The 25091-nt window shown below is 43.1% G+C and overlaps 1 protein-coding gene across 4 annotated transcripts in view; it reads left to right on the forward strand.

Moving 5' to 3' along the window:
* Window positions 1–2401: 2401 nt before the first annotated feature.
* The window catches only part of UBE2V1 (ubiquitin conjugating enzyme E2 V1), a 30841-nt gene continuing 8151 nt past the window's right edge, over window positions 2402–25091 (forward strand). Inside the window, exons 1-3 of one of the 4 annotated variants that reach the window (XM_036824862.1) lie at window positions 2469–2528; window positions 5644–5851; window positions 20127–20275. In XM_036824862.1, the coding sequence (XP_036680757.1) occupies window positions 20231–20275 (45 nt within the window). In that variant the 5' untranslated portion in view covers window positions 2469–2528; window positions 5644–5851; window positions 20127–20230. Of the gene's footprint in view, window positions 2529–2744; window positions 2839–5643; window positions 5852–20126; window positions 20276–25091 lie in introns of those variants that run through there. The other 3 variants (XM_036824864.1, XM_036824861.1, XM_036824863.1) reach the window with 3 other exon arrangements.

The following is a 25091-nucleotide window of genomic DNA, read 5'->3' on the forward strand; positions in this document are numbered from 1 at the left end:
ATTCACCATGGGAACCACGGAATCTACGCGAGTAAACATTTATGAGCATCATGGATAAGAGGCTTGTGTTTTAATCGTCACTCCTCTACCTGTTATCTCTGAGTCTGTTTTCTCACCTCTAAATTGGGGATATTCCTAGGAGTTGTGGCACTGAGTTGTGAGGATTAAAAGGTGAATATGACAGCTTGGTAAATGTCAGCTTTTCTAGTGACCCCTTCTCTCTCGGTGCCAAAGCGTTTATCAACGCATTTTATCCCCACAGCAACCCTATGAGGTTGATACCGTCATCCCCCTTTTCAGAAGGGAAAATTGATGCCAGGAGAGGTTCAAGTCCCTTGCCTCAAGTCACACAGCAAAGTGAGTGGTAAAGGAGGACTCGAACCCAGAAAATTTCACGCCAGAGGTGAGTCCACCTTTGGAGCCCAAATGTTTCCCACTTGCTATATGACTTTTTACAGTGACCCAAAGTCTAGGGCAAATATTTTCTGTGCTCTTCAAGGTAAACTTGAATCACGTGATACATGGAATAATGTCAAGATGATTGCATGTGGCCAGTGCTGGGAAGAAGACGCATGTGGCACTTGGAGCGTCAGTTATGGCTGAATTTGACCTGGTGGGAGAAATCAAGGAAAGTTTCCCTGAGGGGGCAATGACTGGGAACAGCACAGGCAATGGCCGTGAGGAGGGAGAGGACATGTGTTCCAGAGGCTTGAAAAGGGCCAGTGTAACTGGAGAGGTACAGCAAGTCTCAGAGGTGCAGGCAGTGCCAGGGAAGGGGGAAAGTGAGGCACCCAGGGTGCAGATTTTAGGGAGGCACGCATTTGAAGGGTGGTGCAAGTGCAGAGCCTGGATCGGAGAGTGAAAGCCTCCTTAAATTTGGCGCCCTAGACCCCTCACTGGCCCCATCCTAGTCCTGGCCTAGGTGCAGGGCATTGTGGGTAGGGTGGCTAACCACCTTGGTTTGCCCTGGAGATTCCTGGTTGTTGTCCCAGCAAGGTCATACGAGGCCCCCTTTCAATCTGCTGATTGTCATTGTTGGATGATAATTCTGTGGTCAATTTGTAGAGTCTGTATTTTATCGCATGGGAATGGGGAGATACTGAAAGTTTTAGGTGAATGGAACATGGGGGCAAGAATGGAAGCTGCTGGGATCATCCAAGTAAGAGACAAGTGGATGGAGTAGAGAGATGCTTAGGAGGCATTCTGTCAGAACAAGTGATGAATTGGATGCACTGGGTGAAGGCTTCCAGCTTCCTTGTTCCTCTGTACTGAAAGTCCTGGTCCTTTCTCAGCCAATGTTTAGCTGTGTTGCCTTGAGGCAATCCTTTCACCTCTCTCAGCCTGTTTCCATATCCATATAAGAGCTTCTCAGACCATTTGTCATAGAGGAGGAGTCACTTCTTGGATTTAACATTTGCAAGTATATGTTTCCAGGGCCTTTGCACATGCCATTCCCTCTACCTCCTTCTCATCATTCAGGTCGCTGTTGAAACGTGACTTCCATAGGAGGCCCTCCCTGACCACTTCTTCTCTGGTTTACTCTCTATCCTATTTATAGTTATGTTTTTCCCTATTTGTTTATTTGCTTCCTGTCTCCGACTAAAATCTAAGCCCATGAGAGCAGGAGCTTGCTTCTTCAGGGATGTATATCCATCCCCAGCACCTATGACAGCGTCTGGCACATAGTAGATGCTTAGTAAATATTTGTTCGATGGAATGAATGGATTGAGTGAAAGAGTGAACGAATGAATGAATGACTGAATGCTTTCCCTGCCACCTTAATGCCCCAAATCATTTAGCTGCCCTTCTACAAGCCCCTTCTGGCCCGGGAGCATCGATCTTGGAAGCAAGACATCTGGCCTGGGTTCAAATTCTGACTCAGTCATTTAACAGCTGAGTTTAGATAAATGGTTTAACACCTCTCGCCTTCATTTTTCACTTTAATCCCGACCTGGTAGGGATGTTGTTGTGAGGATCCAACTAGATAGGAAAATGCCCCAGGCAAAATAGGTGCTTTTTAAAAATATTATAAACTTGTATCTATTTATTTATTTATATTTATTGACGTATAGTTGACTTACAATATTGTGTTAGTTTCAGGTGTACAGCATAGTGATTTAGGTTTTTGTTTTTTGGTGGGGTTTTCTTGCAGATTATATTCCATTATAGGTTGTGACAATAGGCGCTTTTTTAAAGCTTTCTTTTCTTTTTCTTTCACAGTCACACCCTTCCAAGTCTGATCACCCTTGCCCTCCCCACCAAGCACCTCAATACCTCCCTCGCACCAGAGCCTGGAGGGCCTTGCAGGTTGCTGGGCCCTCACGCACGCAAACATTTCCTCTCTCTAAAAGGGCAGGAAAAAATACCTTCCCGGCAACGGGTCGCGCAGTCTGCGGAGCGGGCGTCAGCAGAGGCGTCTGCGTGTGCGCACACGCATGCGCAGAAGAGCCCGGAGAACGGGTGGGGGGTGAAGAAGGGGCCGGCCTTTGAGCGACAGCGACGCAAGATGGCAGCCACCACGGGCTCGGGTGAGCGGGGGCGCCGAACCCGGCCGGCCGAGGGGGCATGGGCTCGGGCCGGGGGCCGGGGACCCGCGAAGGCCCTTGCTGCGGGGCTAGGGCCTCTGCGATGCCTCTGTCCCCTGGGCCCCGTGGCGGCGACCCAGGCGGCCTGAGTGGGGAGGAGGAGCAGGCGGTGGCCGGAAGCACGGGCGGGGGCCTGAGGGGCCTGTGGGGCCTGTGGGCGGCGCGGCGAGGCCCAGAGTCTCCCCCGGGCGGCGTGAGGGCCCTGCTGAGAGGAAGGGCCGGGTCCCGCGGCGCTGCGGAGCGGCCAGAGCGGGTGAGGGGCGAGCCCAGAGGCACTCCCGAGGAGACCGGGGCTGGCGGCTCTTTAGGGGAGATCGAGGGGTTCCCTAGAGAACGAGGAGGCGCCCCAAAATGGATGGAAGTCCTTTATTTGGGTGATGGGTGTCCGGGTGGGGGGAGGAGCCTTGGGATGTCCGTTTGGCGGGGACTTCGGAGAAGCCCCTCAGGATGGATGAAGGAAGAAAACAGCATCCTGAGGGGTGACTGAGAGGATCCCCCATTGATAAAGGGCAGGGCTCCAGTGTTAGTTTGGGGGATTGGGTTAGGTGAGGAAATTTTTATGTTGATTAGAAAGGGGGAGTCTTGGGGTGGCTGCTTTTGGGGGGGATGAAGGACATCTCCATAGGATACGTGAGAAGGGGAAAGGGATTTCTCAGATTCCAGAGGGATTTGGTTGGAGCAGCTGAAAGTGAAATGACCCCGTCGTTACCAGGCCCCTAGTTGAGGGGATAGGTGTTAGGTTTTAGGAGGCAAGCTCCGAGTAGGGCGGTTAGTGGAAGCTTGCGATACTGGGTGAAGAACAGATGAGTTGGGAGCCCTGGAGGTGTCTGTCTGGGGAAGGGAGCCCCATGCAGTGGGTGAGAGTGGGAAAAGGTCAGGTTTCAGAGATGTTCTTTTTAGAGAAGAAAAATCTCCTTTGTTGGGTGAGGGGAGCGTACCCTAGGAGTGTCTGTTTTACGGAGACTGTCTCTCTCCCACTCCTTCGGGTGTTGGTAACATATGGGAGTTCAGCTCAGAAGTTCCCCAGTGGCTGGATGGGTTATGGGGAGAGGAACAAATAAAATGGGAAGTCTTGGGTGACTGGAGAAGAAAGCTGAGGTGCAAGAGGGAAGGAGGGGGCTACACTGTGGGCCAGGGGGAGTTCTTCCAGGCCCTGGTAGCTGAAGGGAAGGAGCATAGATTTTGAGACTGGATTCACTGCTCTGTGTTCCTGAGATGCACCAGAGGATCAAAGCCTGAAGGATCTGTTTCAGAGCTAACACTCACAGCTGGTCATCAGGGGATGGACTCAGATGGCCTTCTGGAAGAGGCAGGGTGATGATTGTCTGGGGAAGGTCCCGCAGAGGGGCTGATGAGGCCAGAGGGTCAGATTCTGGACGTGCAGAATTTGGGAGTAACAGAGTGTCCCCGTTTTGGTGAGGAGGGTGTCCCCTGAGGTGCCTGGCAGTGAAATTGGCCAGTGAAGTCCTCCCAGATGAGGTGACAGTGGGTGACGTCTGATGGAGGAAACGAACAGGACCACCTGCCTGGGTACTGAAATCCTGCAGCTGTTTAAGGCTGCAGCAGCGCTGTTAGGAGAGGGTTGGTGACCCAAAGCGAGCAGGGTGAGGGGGTTCTGTCTTTCCAGGATGTTACTCCTCCAGTATCCCAAGGGGCCATCTTTGTTTGATTGTTAGAGTGGGAATAGAAGGAATTGGAAGTAGGGGATCTGACTGAAGTCACCTACCCCAAGCTGCCTTTTACACTGAAAGCAGTGGGGTCTTCCTGGAGGATGAGGAAACCACACATCTTTTTCCTAGGGTTGGTTTCAGTTGGAACAGTGCTGAGTCAGTTCATTTACCAAGAGACTGCCACAGACATTCTCAGAAGAGAGAGGCTGAGTCAGGCCAGACTGCTGTGGGAAACATCTCACGAGAATAACACCCCTGCCAGGTTGCTCCAAACAGGGGGTACACTGTGCCTGCAGCAGCCAGCGTTGTGGTGGCTTCGCAGCTCAGCCCCTTGGCAATCACTTGAGATTGGCTACCTATAATCCGGTTTAACAGCTCCTTAATTCTAACTTCTTGAAGCCCTGCCAGTTGAAGAGTGCTTCATAAATGCTGTGATGGTCAGATAAACCATCGTCAGCTGCTGTCTAGTGGCGTACAAGAGCACTTGGCATGGTTTAGATAACATGGAAGAGGTTTTGAGGTGCCTTCAGATGGGCTTCCCAGAACTCCTTTGTCTGTTTATTCAGCAGGTATTTATTAAGAATTTGCTGTGTCCCACTGTGAATAGTGAACAAGATGGACATGGCCCCTGTCCTTGAGGAGCTTCTATTCAAGTCAGGGAGAAGCCCATTAAAGGAGTAAATAATTAAGATTTCAGATAACAGTAAACGCTATGAAGGAAATTGTGTGATGTAGTATCTGGAGAGGTGGTCAGGGAAAGCTTCTCCAAGAGGGGGTATTTGAACTGAGACAAATGATGGAAGGAGCCAACAGTGTGTGTCACAGGCAGGGGACGGGGAGACTGAGTGGAAAGGCCCTGTGGCAGGACTGAGCTTGGCATGTTGAAAGAACAAGCTAAAGGCCACCGTGTGCAAGGGAGGCTTGTTAAAGAGATGAGTTGGAGAGAGGTGAGTTTGGATTTTATTCAGTGTGGAAGAAAGCCATTGAACAAGTACCTGGTCTGAAGTAGACGTTCAGTAAATGTGTGTTGAATGAATGAATGAGGGTCTTAAAAAGAGAGGAATGACAAGATCTGACCAGTGCTCCCAGGCAGTGAGAGGAGTGCAGAGTGCTAAGGGAGGGAGCAGAAAGATCATATTTGGGCTAAACTAAAATGAGTGTACAGGCCTCTCTGCTTTCTAACCCTGAGAAGTCTTTCAGGTGTGGTCAGGGGCCCTGAGGCCTTCCTTAGACAGGTTTAGAACAAACCTCTTGATTAATCTTTGCCCCTGGTTGCCAGGAAACAGCTGTGAAGCCTTTGAGTTCCTGTAAGGGCTGAACTTAGTTTTTTGTGGTCACTGCTTTCAACACTTGGTGACAACAGCTTCCCACCTCCTTTGCTTCTGCAGTGTGTGATTTCCTCATAGATCTTAGAGGGTGGAACTGTGGAAAACCCACTGGAATCCTCAGGATGCTCGTGTTGTGACAGGTGACTTCCTCCTGCCTTGGCCAGGATTGCAGGGCCTCAAAGAGTATCCCTTGGCTGCCAGATCTTTCCTCTCACCCAGCATCCCACAGGCTGCCCTGACAGTAAACCAGAAACGGAGTGCCAGCAAAGTAAGCCCTTTACATTTTAAATTTGCATACGTTGGAGTGGCCACATACACTCACTCCTCTTACGAACATTTAACCAAATGGGCAGTGGAGGTTACGTAGTCTTCCATTCCATTCAAGGGAGTTGCCTAGAAAGAGCTGGAGCTGGCAGATGAGAACCTGTAGTCTCTTAGCTGGTCTCGTTCCCGTGTGTCTCACCGTGTGAGCATCTTGTTGTGCCGGTTGTAGCTAAGTGCCTTCTGTACAACATGGGCCCTGCTTTCAAGAGAACTTCTTCATGTTGTACTCAGCTGAAGGAACAGCAGTCTGCTCTAGTGATGGAGGGGAAACGCTTTGTTGGGCCACTACAATCTATTGTTCCTCTTATGGATTGCCAGGGTCAATTTGATGATCATGATTTTCCCTTTCACAATAACTTTAAAACCACCCTCTTCCCCCCACCATATTCTCTTGCTCCCTCCCTCCCTCTCACCTGAAGTGTAGCTCTACAGTAGTTTGATAAATGTAGAATAGAAAATGTAAAGTCAGAAATCCTTTCTTTCTTTCTTTCTTTCTTTTTTTTTAAAGAGTAGACACCTTTATTTATTTATTTATTTTTGGCTGCGTTGGGTCTTTGTTGCTGCGTGCGGGCTTTCTCTAGTTGCAATGCTCGGGCTTCTCATTGCGATGGCTTCTCTCGTTGCAGAGCAAGGGCTCTAGGCGCACGGGCTTCAGTAGTTGCAGCATGCGGGCTCAGTAGTTGCAGCATGCGGGCTCAGTAGTTGCAGCTCACAGGCTCTAGAGTGCAGGCTCAGTAGTTGTGGCTCACGGGCTTAGTAACTCCGCAGCATGTGGGATCTTCCCGGACCAGGGATCGAATCCGTGTCCCCTGCATTGGCAGGCGGTTTCTTAACCACTGCGCCACCAGGGAAGTCCCAGGAATCCTCTCTTTAATTCTGAAAGGCCCCAGGGAAGTATAGAGCAGCACATTTGGAGAAGTAGAGATGTTAACACTGTTACTTTTATATTCTGTATAGTGGTTTAGAGGTTTCCTAGTACTTCGATTTAACCTGCTATGTCATCTCATCCAACTCTCCACAACCTAGTGAGCTCACCAGGGGAAGTATTGGCCCCCCAATATTCCTGAGGGAGATTGGTGGCTGGCTGAGGAGTGGTGACACTAAGATTAGAGCCCAGGGGGTTTTGACTCCACTTCCTTCCCCAACCTGCTCCAGTGCCTTAGGAAGGAAATGGAAAGGCATGGATTCAGGCATGTGCTCTTCCTCAGTCTTGGCATGTTTAATCTTGATGAGAGAACAGGCTTTAATGAGAAGAGTCTGCCACCTGTAGCAGGAACTCTTTTTATAGCATCCCTGGCCACATTTTACCCATTCTGGGTAGTGTGCTGTCTACTGAGAGTGAAGGCCACTTCTTGCTCTTGCTTATACTTGACACTCAATAACTCAACACTTGTTGGGCTTAGGGCCCCCTCATGTCATGTACAAAGTCAGTCCTTGTCTTCATTGACATGCAAGCCCTTTAGACTTCTTTTTAAGCTGCACTTCTAAGGCTTAACTATGGGTAGACACTGTATTAAATACATCATCTCGTTTCTGACAGCAATGCTTTGAAGCAGGTATCTATTGTGAAGGTGAGGAAACTGAGGCCCAGAGAGGAGAAATGACTTGCCTGAAGCTCAGAGCCAGTGACTTGCAAACCAGGGTACAGAACTGGGACAGCTCTGCTACACGACATATGCCCTTGGCCATATTAGCATTTTTCCAGCCCCCCTTGCCTGTTCTCCAGCTAGGCATCTCGAGTTCCTTCAGCCATTGGCAGGTCTGTTGACATTCCTGCCTTGTTGGATTAGTTCTTTCATGGGTGGATACTAATGACACCAAGTATGATTCTTTCTTCATTGTCACGTTCACCCCGTACAAGTTCAGTAGGTGTAACCCCACAATAGATGCCAAATCCTCCTGCTCTCCATCGGCATTATTGTCGTTCTTGTCCTACCAGTACCACCTTTCTCTTGCCTAAAAGACTGCAAAAGCCTCCTGCTTCCAGTCTTGCCCTTTTCTAATCCATTCTCTATAGAGGAGGCAGAATGGTTTTTTACAGACAAGAAGACAGAAACTGCCACTCTCTGCAGAAAGCCCTTCCTGCTGCACTTAGAATAAAATCCATCTCTTTTCCATGGCCCACAGGGGCTTCCATGGTCTTGGCCTTGCCTACCCCTGAGCTCACGTGATATGCACACCTATACTCTTGCTCTTCCCCTTTTAGGAATGCTCTGCCTGCCTGTGACTGCCTGCTTCTCCTTCTTCAGGTCTCAGCTCTCCAGAAAGTCCATCCCTGCCCACCCCTTTCAATATAGTCTTCTCACTCATTACCACATCTCTGTTCTGTTCTAAAGTGCTTAACCTTATCTGAAGGTTTCTTGTTTGTTTTTCCACATTTTCTGTGCCTTTCCAGTAGGGCAGGATTCTGTCTTGTTCTCTGCTATGTCCCTAGCACCCACATAGTCCCTGACATAGAGTAGGTGCTCAATAAATATTGAATGTTGCAGTGAATTAATCCAGGGTTTCATCTTGATGTAGCCAAATATATAAATTTGACATATTTGGAGACAGGGCAGAAGCAAAAGTGCCTGTTCAGCTTTTCAAAAAGGAAAGCTCTTGTCCTGATTAGTTGGCATTTATAGAGGGACTTTAGCATAGAATTAACTCTTTCTCTCCTTCCCTGACTGTCCTGAGACACTTACCACACCTTATTCTTTGTCTCCACCCCTTTCAGAGAAAATTTGATCTTTGACCTTGGTCACCCTAGCAGCAGAGAAACACAGGGTCTTGCATCTTGTCACCAGCTGTTTTTTGTCACATTGTCTGGACTGTAAAGAATGATAGATTGCCGCTCTTTCTTCCCCTAGATCAGTGATTCTCAAACTAGTATACATTAGCATCACCCGGGGGGCTTGTTAGATTGCTGGGCTCCACCCTCAGTTTCAGATTCGATAGTTCTATGGTGTAATGTAGTGTAGTGTTCTGGTGTGTGGCCTGAGAATTTACATTTCTAGCCAGTTCCCAGGTGATGTGTAGGCTGCAGGTCTGGGGACCATACTTGGAGAATCATTGTTGTATAGGAGAGAAGAAATATGCTCCTCTGGACAGGCCCTAACCAGGCACTCAGACTGCACTGCACTTGCCAGTTGCTCAGAAACAAAAGTTACCTGCCCCTGACTTTATGCCCACTTTTCAAGAACGTTTAATCCAGGTGCATCACCTTCCAGGCCTCCTTATTTTCAGAATGGTAGCAGCACCAGACTCCTAGCTTAGTTCACTGTCTTCCCTGAATGGGCAACCAAACCAGTTTCAACTAGCAGCTTTCTTTCCAGGAGAAACCTGTGAGGCTCTGCCATTTTAAATCAAGACCGAGGCCAGGCCAGGGTTTTCCAAGATTGGCATGCTGTAATAGCCGCTGCTTTGTGGCAATGTTTTTCCCAAAAAGATGTTTTAAAGGGCTTCAAAATCCTTTTTGTACCACAAATATTTTAATATGTTGCTGTGTTTCAAATTACTGCATTAAATGTTTTACTAGGACATGGTGTAAAACCCTATCAAATATACATACTTTTTTAACTTGGTTGTCATATTTTCTTTGTAATATCCTGCAGCTGCTGACTTTTCAGTTTATATTTAGCCAGGAGAGAAACTGGCTGACTTTTGATACTGACACAAATCCAGGAAAAATCCTTCTGGAAAGAAGAATTCTGAAGTAACAGGAACAAATGTTTTCTTTTTAAAAATCTTGTGTTACTGCGTTATTTTAGCACCTTGGTAGAGTTATCTTAACATTTTCATAGTTAACCTTTTAATAGTTATAGTTTATTAAGATTAACAAGAGCCCATTTTTACATCCTCTATATTGCCTCTTGAAGCTGTTCCTTCAGCTGCCTTTTAGGTGTCAGATTAACACACAAATTTTAGGAATCTTGAAATTTAGCTTGATTCAGTGGATTAAAGTACCATAGGAAGAAAATACGTTAGAGTATCACTGAGTTTTTCTGATCTGTTATGCTTCTGGTTTTTGACATATATGGATTTAATTTTTAATATATTCACTGAAGTCTTTTGTTTAACGTATCATGATTTTGAGCTTATTCTCTCCATTTGGGATGGAATGAAGTCCTCCCTGTGACTGATACACTCACAAGGTCAGCCGGAGCTCTGAACTCCACCAATATTTGGATTTATGTCCCTGGGGTAGCCCCTGAGGTTCTAGAACAAGGGTCATTTGGAGTTAAATGCTCTTGCTTTGTAGAAAATATTGATGTATTAACTTTGTATGCAGTTTCTAAATGGTTTGAAATATCAGTAACATGCTTTCATATATATTTTATGAAACAAAGTTCAATTTGTAATGAAGAATCCTTGACTTGTGTGGTTTGGGGAAAAAAACCAGTTTTCCCTCATTACAAAAAAGTTTCTCTAAAAGTCTTGATCACACTTCATTAAAAAATTACTTATCAAATTTTAATTATCTCAAAACAAAGAACCTTAGGTATCTCAGTTATATGGATCAGTGTCCAGTATTTTGGCCACAGTAGACCATATGAGAGGTTACAGTAGGAAAGGAAGAGGTACTGCCTTTTCTTCAATCAGGAAACATTTATTGAGTACCATGACATGCCAGGTAGCATACCAGATTCTGGGGAGGTAGAATTGAATGAGTCACAACTCTAACTTGAGAAGCTCCAAGAGTGAGTCAGACAACAAAAAAAGAAAGAAAATGAAATTTAAAGAAAAGGAAAAGGTACAGCACAGACATTGTGTGAAGGTAAAGGAGCATGGGGTTGGGGGTAAGGGGGCTCTAAGAGGACCTCCGCAGACTGCCCAGCTCCGAATTGAAGATTTGTGTTTCTTCTTAAGATCATCATATTCAAAATTTAATGTATAACTTTTCTTGGGCTATTTGAAATCCATACTAAGCCCCTTTGATAATCTTATAATATTAGACTCCCTTTTAATAGTGCTATGAATGTTTCCCTGCTGTATTTCCAGAAATAAACCAGAGTTAGAATTTTGTGACATTGAGCATTATTCATTCTGAAATAACATCCCTAGCTAACACCCGGCCACCCGTTCATTCATTCAGCAAGCATTTGAGTACATGCTTTGGCAAAGCACTCTTTGACGTATTGGAAATTCAGCAGTGAACAAAACAGACGAAGTTTTACTCTCAGGGAGTTTATGTTCACATGGGAGAGACAGACAGTAAACAACTAATGAAGTGCAAGAGAATACACTGAAAATGTCAAGTGGTAATGATGCTGTGAAGAAAAATAAAGCAAGATAAGGGAATGGGAAGTTGGAGCTTAGATGAAGAATAAGGGAGCCAGCCAGCCATTCGCAGCTCGAGGACAGAGAATTCTGGGGTGAGGGAACATCAAGTGCAAAAGCAAAGTCAGGTTGCCTATTCAGGAACTTCAAAAAGGATGGTATGGCTGAAGGAGGGTGAGGAGCAAGGGAAAGGGTGGCAGGAAATGATGTTGGAGAAACAGGTAGGGCTCTGTAGGCGAGGTAAGGAGTTTGGATGCTAGTTGTAAGGGAAAGCCAGTGGAGGACTTTGAGAAGGGGAGTGATGGGATCTAACTTAACAGTGGTTGCAGTGGGAATGGTGAAGATGATTGTATTTGGGATATATTTGGAATTGGGTTAGATACGGGGTGTAAGAGAAAGATTTCTTATCATAACTCCAAGATTTCTAGCCAGAGAAATCTGTTTGTGCTATATACTGAGATCGAAGAGTGGGTACTTTTTGTTTTTTGAGGAGTGCAAGGGAGTTTTGTTTGGAATTGTTTTAAGTTGGAGAGGCCTATGAGGCATATAAACGGAGATGTGTAGAAGGCAGTTAGTTGGAAATATAAATTGGAGAGTTATTAAGCTTCCTTGGTCTGGGTAAAATCACTTGGGGAGTAGACAGGAAAGCAGCGGTCAGTAGACTGTGCCCTGAGGCCTGGCAGCCAGTGTTTGGAGGTCAAGGAAGTGAGGCCGATCAACTAGTGAGGTATCAAGAGAGCCTGAGGCTAAGGGAAGAGAGTTACAGGAGGGAGTTATGGGTGCTGCTGGGAGCTCCAGGAACTTGAGGTTGGGACTGAGAATTGACCACAGGATTTGGCTAGAGGGTGCTGCTTGGTGCCCCTGACAAGAGCAGTTTGGGAGAGTGACTAGCTAGAAAAGCCTGATTGGAGTAGGTGCAAGTAGAGTGAAGCATTGCAAACAAGGGGTCTAGACAGCCCTTTTGAGATTTTTTGCTAAAAATGAACAAAGAAATGAGATGGTAGCTAGAAGGGGATATGGGATCAAGTGAGGGTTTTTGTTTTTTATACTACGATGGATAGTACAGTGCCGATGAAGGGATTCAATCTCTGTCCCAGGTATTACACAAAGTGCTTTTATAGGTTTTACCTCATTGGTTCTTCCTCACCACTTGTAGAGGCAAGGAGTATCGGGATCCCTGTCACGCTGAGGGTCATGGGTAACTTGGCGTAGTCACCCAGCTAGATTGCTGGAAAGTTGCAGAGCGTGGATTTGAGCCTAGGTTCCTGGTCTTAACCCTCTGCTGAGAGATTATAGAATTTTCTCTAAATTATACTCTGATTCTCATTTGTGGGAGGTAACTTCGCCATTACTCTGACCAGCCTTTTTAAAATAGAGTGGTCGGGACTTCCCTGGCGGTCCAGTGGTTGAGACTTCGCCTTCCAGTGCAGGGAGAGCTAAGATCCCACATGCCTCGCGGCAAAAAAACCAAAACATAAAACAGAAGCAGTATAGTAACAAATTCAATAAAGACTTTTAAAATGGTCCACGTCCAAAAAAAAAAAAATCTTTAAAAAAAAAAATAATAGAGTGGTCAACCAGGTATCCTTACGTTTGTGATTCTACTTCCGTGGCATCTAAAGATTGTTTATGTGAGTATACACATACGGGGAAGCATGGGTTGACTTTGTGTTTATCTTTTATAAAATGGAGTGTGCATACCTTTTTATCCTTTGCTCAATTTTTTAATTTTTCAACGAATATTTATCTAAAGACTACCATGTAAAGGCCAGTTGTTTTAATTTTTTTTTATAAAAATGGGAACCATCACCCCAGTCATACAAATTAATATGTGCTGCCTTAAATCTCTTTTAACATCCCACCTACCTCAGCTTATAAGAAGTTCGATAACTTGTGCCGTTGTCACAAGTATTTGCTCTAAGCAAATGCTTCTGGCTTTGTATCCTGAGATGTTGGTAGTAACACATCCCTAACCTGGCCTCTAATCCTTCAGCCCATCCTGAACATTACCTGGGAGATTTGCCTTATCTCTTGCCCTGCTCAGAGCCTTTTGCAGCTCCCCACTAATTACCCTCAGGATAAAGTCCTCTTAGTAACATGGCCCCACCTCTTTAGCTTTCATAAAATTCAGAGGGGTATATGACCCCTCAAAGATTAAGAAACGTCCTGTGATTATATTTCTCTCATACGTTCTAATACTGTTTTGTTTTATTGAACTTTGTATGTGTATCTTGTTTCCATAGTGAGACTTTATACTCTGATTGGGAGGCTCCTGTTTTTATTTCTTTCATATCCCCAATAAGGTCTAGCATGGTGTTGGATAAGTGTTTGATAATTATTGTACTGAAAGAAAGTGTGTGTACATATATATTACTAACAAATTTATGGGTAGGGAAATTTTGACAAACAGGTAACAAGCATAGCTAACATTTTAAAAAATTGCAGTCCTGAAATGTGTGGATTTTGGTTGTAAAGGTGAAATGAGCTCAGTTTTACACACATTAAACATGGTGAACCCTAGATGGTTCCTTACTAGATAGAGTTCAGTATACCAGCTAACCAGATGGTTCCTTACTAGATAGAGTTCAGTATACCAGCTAACCAGGTGCTAATCAGCCACTTCTATTTAAATATCAAAAAAAGCTAAATGAATCACTGCATAATTTGTAAATTTTTGCAGTTCCTGATTTCTGCTAGCTGTAGTTATTCCCCAGACTTCGCTTTTAATCAATTTTTGAGTGAAAATAAAAGTTTATGGCTTAGGAAAAATGAATTTAAAAGTAACAGTCCTCTTTAAAAGCTATCCAGGGACTTCCCTGGTGGCGCAGTGGTTAAGAATCTGCCTGACAGTGCAGGGGACACGGGTTCGATCCCTGGTCCAGGAAGATCCCACATGCCATGGAGCAACTAAGCCCATGCGCCACAACTACTGAACCTGTGTGCCGCAACTACTGAAGCCTGTGTGCCTAGAGCCCATGCTCCGCAACAAGAGAAGCCACCGCAATGAGAAACCCGCACACCGCAACAAAGAGTAGCCCCCGCTCGCCACAACTAGAGAAAGCCGGCATGCAGCAACAAAGACCCAATGCAGCCAAAAATAATAATAAATAAACAAACAAACAAATAAATAAATAATTTTTTTAAATAAAATGAAAAAAATAAAAGCTATCCACTTCGTGGACTTAAATTCTTCGACATTTTGCTAAATAAAGGTTAACTGAGTACTTAACTGCCCAATGCCAGGTTACAACGTTTATCAACCTTTCCTTACCCTTACCCTCAGAGGGTTTAAAATATCCTCTGAGCTAAACCTAGGATATTAGGGCTCAAAGGGATTTTTGAGAACAATTAGGTGACCTCGGATGTTGCAAAGTGGTGTCCCATAAGCAGAATCTGACCCACAGACATTTGGCCAGAGCAGAGGAGTGACTGTCCCCTTTAGACAGGACGTGTATTCTCCAGCTCACCTCAGTTCTTAACACTTCCTGTTGTTTTGAGCCAGACATTAAAGAAATCTGCAAAGCCATACCAGTCTCCTCACTAGTTTAATTTTGTTCTTTGAAAAATATAGTTATATGTTATTTATCTTAACACATAATGGTTGGTTGTGGTTAGTTGTAAATGAATTAAATATTTTTATAATTTCTCAGTTTTAATTTTCTAATTTGGTCAATATCAATAGTTATAACCCACATAAACAAAGGCTCTTTGAAGTCTTCAATAATTTTTAAGAGTGTAAAAGGGTCTTGAGACCAAAAAAGCTGAGAACTGCGATTCAAATGGAATAAATGCTTATCATAATTAATCAATATATAGTACAATTATTCTGGTATTCATATGTATATCCCAACTCCTGCTTGGAATATTTCTAGACTGCCTAATAGATGCTGGCCAATCCAGAGTATTTCATTTATTAAGCTGTTTTGTTGCCTGTTTTATAATTGAATCAAATTGAATCATCCTGTAATGTCAGTACGGAAGTAACAACAAAAAGCTGACTTTGTCCTCTGTGGTGCTCATTTACTGTTCCAAATACTAACCTAAAATAAGTTTAAGTGACTCATTTTTTGTTGTTGTTCAGTTGTGTATATGAGCTTTGCATGCTTTGTTTTTAAGTAATTAAATGTCTAATCCAATGGAAATACCTGTTGGAAGTGCAAGATTCATTACTAATATAATATTTTCCCCTACTTCAGAAGTAAAAAAATCAAGCATCAGAAAGATATAACTTGAATTCACTACCTGATTTGAAACTAATAGCAATGAGCTTGTGATATTTGGATTAAGATTTCCTAATCAGGGGGACTTCCCTGGCGGTGCAGCAGTTAAGACTCTGTGCTTCCAGTGCAGGGGGCGCGGGTTCGTTGCCTAGTCGGGAAACTATGATCCCACATGCCGCGAAGCGTGGCCAAAAAATTAAAAAAAAAAAAAAAAGATTTCCTAATCAGACCTGGTTGTTAGATGAAGAGGAAACATTTCCACCTATAAGGATGTTCTTTGCTAAAGTTTAAAAGAGGAACAGTTACACCTGAAATAATCCAACCTGATTTAAAGATCTATCACAAAAAATAGCACATTTGGGGGAATTCCCTGGCGGTTCAGTGGTTAGGACTTGGCGCTTTCACTGCTGGGACCCCGGGTTCAATCCCTGGTTGGGGAACTAAGATCCTGCAAACCGAGGAGCAGCAAAAAAAGACAAAAAAAGAAAAGAAAAAAAAGCACATTTTTTTATCTTGCCAAAGAGAGCAACTTGAAATAGAGGTCACATGTATAACTTCATTCAAGAGTGAAGGGCTTAGCCATGGGAGCTATTGTACTTTGCTGTTGATCATTTGACTTGAACAAGTTTTGGTAACACTAAAGAACACAGACTACTTAAAGTTAGTCACTTAGGGAATACTGTGAAGTGAGATTCCCACTCTCAGAGAATCCTTGATCCTTATTTCAATCAGTTGTCATATAACTGAAGCCCTAGAGAAGGTTAGGAAGCATGACTGATGTAACTTATCTGGGGAAGAGTGTTCCAGGCAAAACGAATAGCAAGTGCAGTTTGGTTGACATGGTTCCTAAGTGTTTTGTTGATCAAATGACACAATCGTGGTGTTTTTTTTGTTTTGTTTTTTTTTAACATCTTTATTGGAGTATAATTGCTTTACAATGGTGTGTTAGTTTCTGCTTTATAATAAAGTGAATCAGTTATACATATATATATAGCCCCATATCTCTTCCCTCTTGGGTCTCCCTCCCTCCCACCCTCCCTATCCCACCCCTCTAGGTGGTCACAAAGCACCGAGCTGATCTCCCTGTGCTATGCGGCTGCTTCCCACTAGCTATCTATTTTACGTTTGGTAGTGTATATATGTCCATGCCACTCTCTCACTTCGTCCCAGCTTACCCTTCCCCCTCCCCGTATCCTCAAGTCCATTCTCTAGTAGGTCTGCGTCTTTATTCCCGTCTTGCCCCTAGGTTCTTCATGACCTTTTTTTTTTTCTTAGATTCCATATATATGTGTTGGCATACAATATTTGTTTTTCTCTTTCTGACTTGCTTCACTCTGTATGACATACTCTAACAACCCAATCCAAAAACAGGCAGAAGACCGAAATAGAAATTTCTCCAAAGAAGATATACAGATTGCCAACAAACACATGAAAGAATGCTCAACAATCATTAGAGAAATGCAAATCAAAACTACAATGAGATATCATCTCACACTGGTCAGAATGGCCATCATCAAAAAATCTACAAACAATAAATGCTGGAGAGGGTGTGGAGATAAGGGAACCCTCTTGCACTGTTGGTGGGAATGTAAATTGATAACAGCCACTATGGAGAACAGTATGGAGGTTCCTTAAAAAACTAAAAATAGAACTACCATACGACCCAGCAATCCCACTACTGGGCATATACTCAGAGAAAACTATAATTCAAAAAGAGTCATGTACCACAGTGTTCATTGCAGCTCTATTTACAATAGCCAGGACATGGAAGCAACCTAAGTGTCCATCAACAGATGAATGGATAAAGAAGATGTGGTACATATATACAATGGAATATTACTCAGCCATAAAAAGAAATGAAATTGAGTTATTTGTAGTGAGGTATGGATGGACCTAGAGTCTGTCATACAGAGGGAAGTAAGTCACAATCGTGGTTTTTAAAAAAATCAGAAAATATGGAAAGGGGGGGTTGGAACCACCCATAATCCTTGCACCTAGAGATAACTGCTGTCACCATCTATCCAGGTTTCTTAAGATGTTACTTAGCATCTATATTAGTTTACTAGGGCTGCCATAACAGAATACCACAGATTGGGTAGCTTAAACAATGGAAATTCAGAATTCTGGAGGCTAGAAGTCCAAGATCAAGGTATCAGCAGGTTTGATTTCTTTTGGCTTGCAGGTGGTTGCCTTCTCACTGGGTCCTCACATGGTCTTTACTCCATACAAATGTGCATACCTGTCGTTTCCTTGTGCATCTAAGTTTCCTCTTCTAGTAAGGACACCGGTCAAATTGGATTAGGGCCCACCCTAATGGCCTCATTTTAACTTAATCACCTCTTTAAAGGCTCTGTTTCCAAATATAGTCACATTCTGAGATGCTGGCACTTAGGTCTTCAACATATGAACTTGAGGAGACACAGTTCAGCCCATTACACCATCTGTGAACAAGTACCTCAGATATTTATCAGTCTTCCTGTCAGTACAATTCTGTGCTATTTGGATATTCATTTTTACTAGTGCAGGCTTATAAAGTAACCAATAGTAACAGCAGTAGTAATGCACAGTGATTTTTTCTCTCCTAAGCCAAATTAGTTAGGATTATTAAAGATTTAACTCTTTCTAAACAGAAGGCATTGAATTGTCTGGTTTTTTGCTTATAATGTCACAGACAGCCTTCAGTTTCGCGTTTGCCGGAGGAGACTTAATCCAGTATAAATGAATAATCCAGTTGGCTCTTCTGTGGATAAAAAATGCCAGTGTTTTCCAAACGGACCATTCAAGTATGCTTTCAGATTTTTCCTGTTTCCTTTCAAGTACCATCTGTGCTATTTAATATTTTTCTTCAGTCGGCTGACTCTTTTGCTTATGTTTATTTTAAAAGGGAAATTTTAACATAATCATAAAGGGGAAATTAGTTTAACATTACTTGCCCTAAATAAGTTATTCTTAAAAATAAATACATGACTGTAAAATGAAGTGTTCACTCATGTACCACCTGAAAAAAAGCCTGGGAGCCATAGTTGACTTCTCTTTCTCTCACACTTCATAGGCAATCTGACAGGAAATCTTACCAGCTCAGACCTCTGAAATATCTAAAACTGTGCTACTTCTCACCACCTTCACTGCTATCACCCTGTTCCTTCACTGTTAACACCTATGATCTTTTGCTGGGATTATTACAATAGCCTTCTAGCTGTTTCTGCCCTAGCTCCCTTCACTGTACTCTTCATAGAGCAGCCAGAGGGATCCTGTTAAAAACAAGTCAAAATCCTGTCATTCCTCTATTCAAAACTCCAGTGGCTTTTTAACAGTTGGAGTCCCTAATTTCCTACTGTTCTTCCATCTCACTAACTTGGTTTTAGCTCATTTGGCATCTTTGCTGTTCTTTGACACTCTGGGCAAGGTCGTACTTCAGGGCCTTTGCACCTGCTGTTTCCTCTGACTGGAAGACTCTCCCCTCAGCTGCCGATAAGTCATGTTCCCTATTTAAAATTGTAACTCCCCCCACCAGTACTCTCTGCTCCAGAACACCACCATCTGTCATACTACATAACTTGCATAATTTGTATTTGTTTCCTTCTAGAATGTAAGCTCCATGAGGGCAGGCATTTTTGTTTTGTTCACAGCTTATTTCCCGGTGCCTAGAAAAGTGCCTGATTTCCTCAGGTATTTATTCCAGTTGAATTAATAGTAACATGTGTTCCACGCTTTGGGAAATACTGAGATATACAGAGAACACCTCCCACAGTCTTGAGTCCCTCCAGTGGGTCTTTCTTCATAATCATATGTTAAGTGCTGCTTGGCTCTGAGAGTCTGGCCAGTTGGAGGCTCAGTAAAGAAAGCTTGTAACTTGCCTGGATCCTGAGTTTTTTCCTGAGGAATAATCTAAATGCCAGGGGAAGAGGTGAGTGGGGGGAGAGGTAGGCAGGACTGGTTGGGAGAATAACATCCCCATCTGGGCCCCAGTACCTAGACTTTGTTCTGGAAGACACCCAGAAGCGGTGCAAGCCTCAGCCTGAACTTAGGTACAGTGGCATGAACCTGTGAGATGCGTTTATGTGCTTGCTTCCATGAGCTACTTGTCAGGCTTTGGGATTTTTGGAAACAGGTAAAGCAGAGAACTGGCTACCCTCTTAGCTTTTTCACAAGAGAGAAACTAAACTATGACTTAAATATTTGCAGTTTTTCATCCTTGCTGCCTTCTGTTGACTCTGAGTTGACCAAGAGGACACTGCTGTTACACGATAGGGCCAGGGCGTCTGTTCCTCCTAAGGTAGTTTGAGAGTCGTTCCAACAAATGAGCACGCCCTTGGACTCAGAAATGTAGAATAAGAACAAAACAAAAGAAATAGCCTCTTTTCTTCCAAGGCACTTCTGTTAGCACTTTAGTTTTCATCTCAAACTAGTGGGCCCAAATTAATCAACATTTCGGCTTGTAAACCCTTTATGAAGTTCGTCAAAGCTCCAGGGATGGGGGTGGGGTGTCTTTCTAGGTTCGGTCATCTAGCCCTGGTGTAGTCGTCACTTAACCTGTAACAAACCACGTGCCCCTTCCTTCTGGTTGTGCTGGTCAATACAGATAGCTTCGTAAGCAGCAAGCTTGAGGTACGACAACTTACAGCAGTTTTTAGCACATAAGCATCTTTATTCTGACCTAGTGATGATGAGCAGCTAGCTCTAGGCTTACAAGTTCCCCTGGAGTTGCTAGTATCTTGAATTTCTTTCCATTTATTTTAGGAGTAAAAGTCCCTCGCAATTTCCGACTGTTGGAAGAACTCGAAGAAGGCCAGAAAGGAGTAGGAGATGGCACAGTTAGCTGGGGTCTAGAAGATGACGAAGACATGACACTTACAAGATGGACAGGGATGATAATTGGGCCTCCAAGAGTAAGCGTCGAGCTACCGCTATAAATGTCAATGTCGTAAATTCACTGTGCCTCCTTTTAAAAAATATTAGCCTTATCACGGAAAAAGCTCACCAATGGTATATTTTCTGAAATGTGGCTATTCTTTTTTGACCAGTTTCAGTTTATATATTTGAACCTCTTCTGATGCTGTTTAATCCCTCTAAATGGTAAGCAAAAACCTGTTTAGACTCATAGTGTGAATTCACATGACAATGTAGACAGTGAGGTTTGAGGTAATTGTACCCTCATGTAGTTTAGAACAAACTCCTGGGCTTATCAAATAACAAGGCTCCAGGTACAGCCAGCATTCCTGAAGACAGTGTCCAACTGAACTTTGGAAAACCTTCCAAAGGTTGTGGTTTTTGTTCATTGTCTCCCAGTCCTGCCATGCGTCTGTATCCTAATTCATTGGGCCATTCAACAAAGGGTTATTGCCTGCCTGGTCTGCTCTGGTCTGTTCCAGGTTCTGTTGGGCCCAAAGACCTTTGCAAAGAAGACAAAGACAATGGGGATGGGGAACAGGACCTCTCTTTTAGAGCGCTGTGATTTTCGAGCGTTCCCAGTCTCATAATGCCAGCTAACCTTTTTTTGTGGCACATAGTAAACCCCCCAGAAATGCCCTTTAATTCTCACAAGAGCCTGTTGTAAGGTGCTCCTGTTGGGTAGTTGCATTCCATCTTACAGATGAGGAAGCCGACTTGGAAAAGTCAGGGTACTCGCACAAAGTCACATAGCTGATAATTCCCAAACCTGGTCTCACTCCAGAGCCTGTGCTCCTAACCACTGTGCTATATTGTCTCCTTCCTATTTATATTTTGAGTTTTCATCTGTTCCCATTATAGAATTATCTAGTGTTAAGTAGTAATTTGATGTAGGAGTGAAGAAATAGATTCCAATAATGTGACACTTGTTTCAGACAAGCGGTAGGAGATTCTGCCTGAGTGTAGCAGGCCCTTTCCTGTGTCTGCTTGTGCTTAAGGGTGATGATGTTCGGTCATTCTTTTCACCTCGTGCAAGGCTCTGCACCAGCTCGCTGGGAGATAGAAAGACACATGGGACATGGCCCTGTCTGAAAAAAGGAAGAGTGTGGTGCTCGCTCAGTGTTAGGACTCTTAGACTGTCATAAACACTCATGGTGAATGACTGGCTTTGATATTTAATGTTACTTTTTGAATCATTTTTGTGACCGTGTAGTTTTGTTTGGGGGGTTTTAAAAAAAATATTCAATCTGTTTTTAACTCGTTTCTTGATCTTTTTTTAATCTATGAAAATCGGAGTTTTCTGAATCTATTAAATACTGGGGAAAACCTTGATCTAGAAGGCTTGTTTCTTCATAAAGATCATTTCTTGCTGTCTCTGAAAGTCCACTGTATAGTGGTGGCTTCCTTCACTGCATTCTTATCTTCCTAAGAATGGTTTAGGTTTTTTGAAGATGAGAACTATTCTTCCCTTCTCTTTACTCTCCAGAGCACCTAGAAATGACTCAGAATGGGGTAGATGTTCAACAGATTTGTTAACAGACTGATCTTTAGGTTCTAACAAACTAAGAATGAACCAGCGTACAACATTGTGAATACGCTAAATACCACTGAATTATATATTTAAACAAACAAATGAACAAATAAAATGAACACTAAGTTCTGTTGAAAATATGCTGTTCCACCTAAAACATCTTAGATTACCCTGAGTTTCAGTTTACCTCTTTCCAGAGGGGGCTAACTTTTAATGAGTAGCTACAGTATGTAAGATACTTTCCATATATCCTTTACATCCTTCTTTTTTTTTTTAATTGAGACATAATTCACAAACCATAGAATTCACTTACCATAGAATATACTTTTAAAGTGTACAGTTCAGTGGTTTTTATTATATTCAGAATTGTGCAACTGTCACTAATTTCAGAGCATTTTCATTACCCAAGAAAGAAACCCCATACCCTTTGGCAGTCACTCCCATTCTGCCCTCTACCCGCTCACTCCTCACCCTTGACAATCACTGTTTACTTTCTGTATCTATGCATTTGCCTGTTCTGGACATTTCATGTAATTGGAATCAGTATGTGGTCTTTTGTGACTGGCTTTTACTTAGCATAATGTTTTCAACGTTTGTTCATGTTATAGCACTTACCAGTAGTTCATTCCTTTTTATGGCTGAATAATATTCTTTTGTATGGATATACTGTATTTTGTTTATCCATTAATTAATTGATGGACATTTGGATTTTTTCCACTTTTTGCATATTATGAATAATACTGCTATGAACATTTGTGTACAGGTTTTTATGTGGACAGATGTTTTCAGTTCTCTTAAGTATATACATAGGAGTGGAATTGTTGGATCATATGATAACTCTGTTTAACATTTTAAACAACTGGCAAACTGTTTTCCAAAGTGGCTGCACCACTTTACATTCCCACCAGCAATGCATGAGTGTATCAGTTTCTCTGCTCCCTCACCGATACTTGTTATTGTCTGTCTTTTTACCCTTATAGTTTCTATTGCCCTGGCTCCCCAAGGTTAAGAGCAAAGTCATAAAAGGAACTACCTGCTTCTAGGTGCTTCCTGTGACCAGTCTATTTTATGATTAACATACAGAGTATATGCTGTGCATCTGGAATATCAAGCTAATTATTAAAGCATCTAAATAGAGCTCTGAATAACTCATTTCCCTATTGTATTTTTGTTATTGTATTACTCAAAATCCTCCACCAGTGTTTAAAAGGCGTATACCATATGATCCAGCAATTCTGCTAGGAATTTACTCAGCTTTTCTTGAATGTATTGCCCAAAAGCCTGTATGTACAAAATTATTTCATGCAGTGTTTTCAATAGTAGCAAAATATTGGAAAGCACCTCAGTATCTTTCAATGGACCATATTATATACTGTTTAGCTTTTCAAAAGAATGAGACAGATTTATACGTGCTGAAATGGAGTGATCTCCATGATATTTAAGTGAAAAAAGGTACAAAGCAGTATACAGACTGTGCTGTCACTTGGGGTGGGGGTGGGTGAGGGAAGAGGAAGAGGCCAGACATATACTTGTGCTTCTGTGTGCTTAGAATACTTTTGGAAAACATAAAAGAAGCTGATGACAGTAGTTGCCTTCAAAAGGGATTGCTGGCTGGGGCCAGGGTGGAAAGGAGGCTTATTTTTCACTGTGTTTTTGTACTCTTTATGCTTTAATCATATGTGTGTGTTAGCTATTTGAAAATAGATGTGTATATATATATATATATATATATATATATATATATATATATATATATATAGTAAAAAATCTTTTTTTTTTTTTTTTTGAAAGCAAGTCCTCCAAACCTAAAAGTAAAGCTTCCCATCCAAGTGCCCCTTGCAAAATTCTGGCAAACATGTGACTGTCCACAGCATTAGACGTGGAGTATGTCTACTCTGACCGTGCGGTGGTAACACTAGCCAGGTTATAGAGCAAAGTTTCTCAGCCTTGGCACTGTTGACGTATTGGGCTGGGTCCTTATTAGTTTTGGAGCTGTCCTTTGCATTAGAGGATGTTTAGCAGCATCCCTGGTGTCTCCTCACTAGATGCCAGAAGCACCTCCCCAACCCTGTTGTGACAGTCATAAATGTCTCCAGGTGTCGCCTGATTCCCACCGCTTTGGGAGTGGGACAGGGACAGAAATTAACCCTGGTTGAGAAGCACTGTTAATACCTCTGGGGTTCTCCAAGGTAGTGTTTTTATGTGTGGGTTAGAGTGTAGGTGTGTATTTATACACATACTTATCTAAAAGTATTGTGTGCATGCTTAAGAACAAACAGAATTACAGGAGTGTGTGAAGTAAAAGGAAAGTGATCCTTTCCCCATTTCATTATACTCCCCACAGAATAAAAACTGATCATTTGGTGCGTGGTGTGTTTCTACTGGCATTTGCTGTGGGTACACAAGCAAATGCATATCCTTTTTAATAAAAATGAGACCTTGCTATGCTTAATGTTTTGCAGCTTTATTTTTTTTTCCCCCTTAGCAGATGGTGGACATCTTTCCATATCAGTGCATGTTGATCCGTCTCTTTTTTGAAAGCTTTAAGTTACATGTCTGATAAATGAATATATTCTGGTAAAGTTTTTCAAACAATACAGAGTAAGCAGTTCACTTTGTTCCCTTTAATTCTTTATGTCAGTCAGGAAGAGAAACCATACTGGGTATTTCAACAGAGAGAATTTAATATAGGAAGTTGATCAAATAGGTGTTGGACTGAAAAAAGCCAAAAAAGCACACTGGGGGAACACAAAGATAACACAAAGCCATCACCACCGCCTGGGTCGGGGAGGCTGGGGCCATCGAAACCGAACACTTGGAGGACAGATACCCTCTGCTGTTAGTTCCTGTGGGGCCCAGCAGAGTTGGTTGGAGGAGCACTGAGAGGCCAGAAGCTGGAGACCAGAGACAGCTCTTGCTGCCAGGATTAGGGCCTCGTGCCGCACTGACATTGGTGGGAACAGAGAGCAAATGGGAAGAAGCGAATGCCTCCTTTCGCCTTTTTATTTTCTATTAAGATTGTGTGGTCAACTCAGCAGTTTAGTCTTTAGGCTGTAGAATATTCAGGTGGCACTATGATTGAATTAGAGAAATGAATAATTAATATTGCCTTCAGAGGGACCTATGGCTCACTCAGAAGGATACCCTGACTGATGGGAAGAGAGTTTTTGTACAGAGGAAAATTGTGTCTTGTCACTGTTTAGAGGGGTGTGCCCAGGTGCTGGTTAGTAAGCTCCAAGCCCACCCTTCCCTGCTCTGCTTTGGATCCTGGGGCTGGCACTCTG

The sequence above is a fragment of the Balaenoptera musculus genome, chromosome 15 (assembly GCF_009873245.2).
Source record: "Balaenoptera musculus isolate JJ_BM4_2016_0621 chromosome 15, mBalMus1.pri.v3, whole genome shotgun sequence".
Taxonomy (NCBI): Eukaryota; Metazoa; Chordata; class Mammalia; order Artiodactyla; family Balaenopteridae; genus Balaenoptera; species Balaenoptera musculus.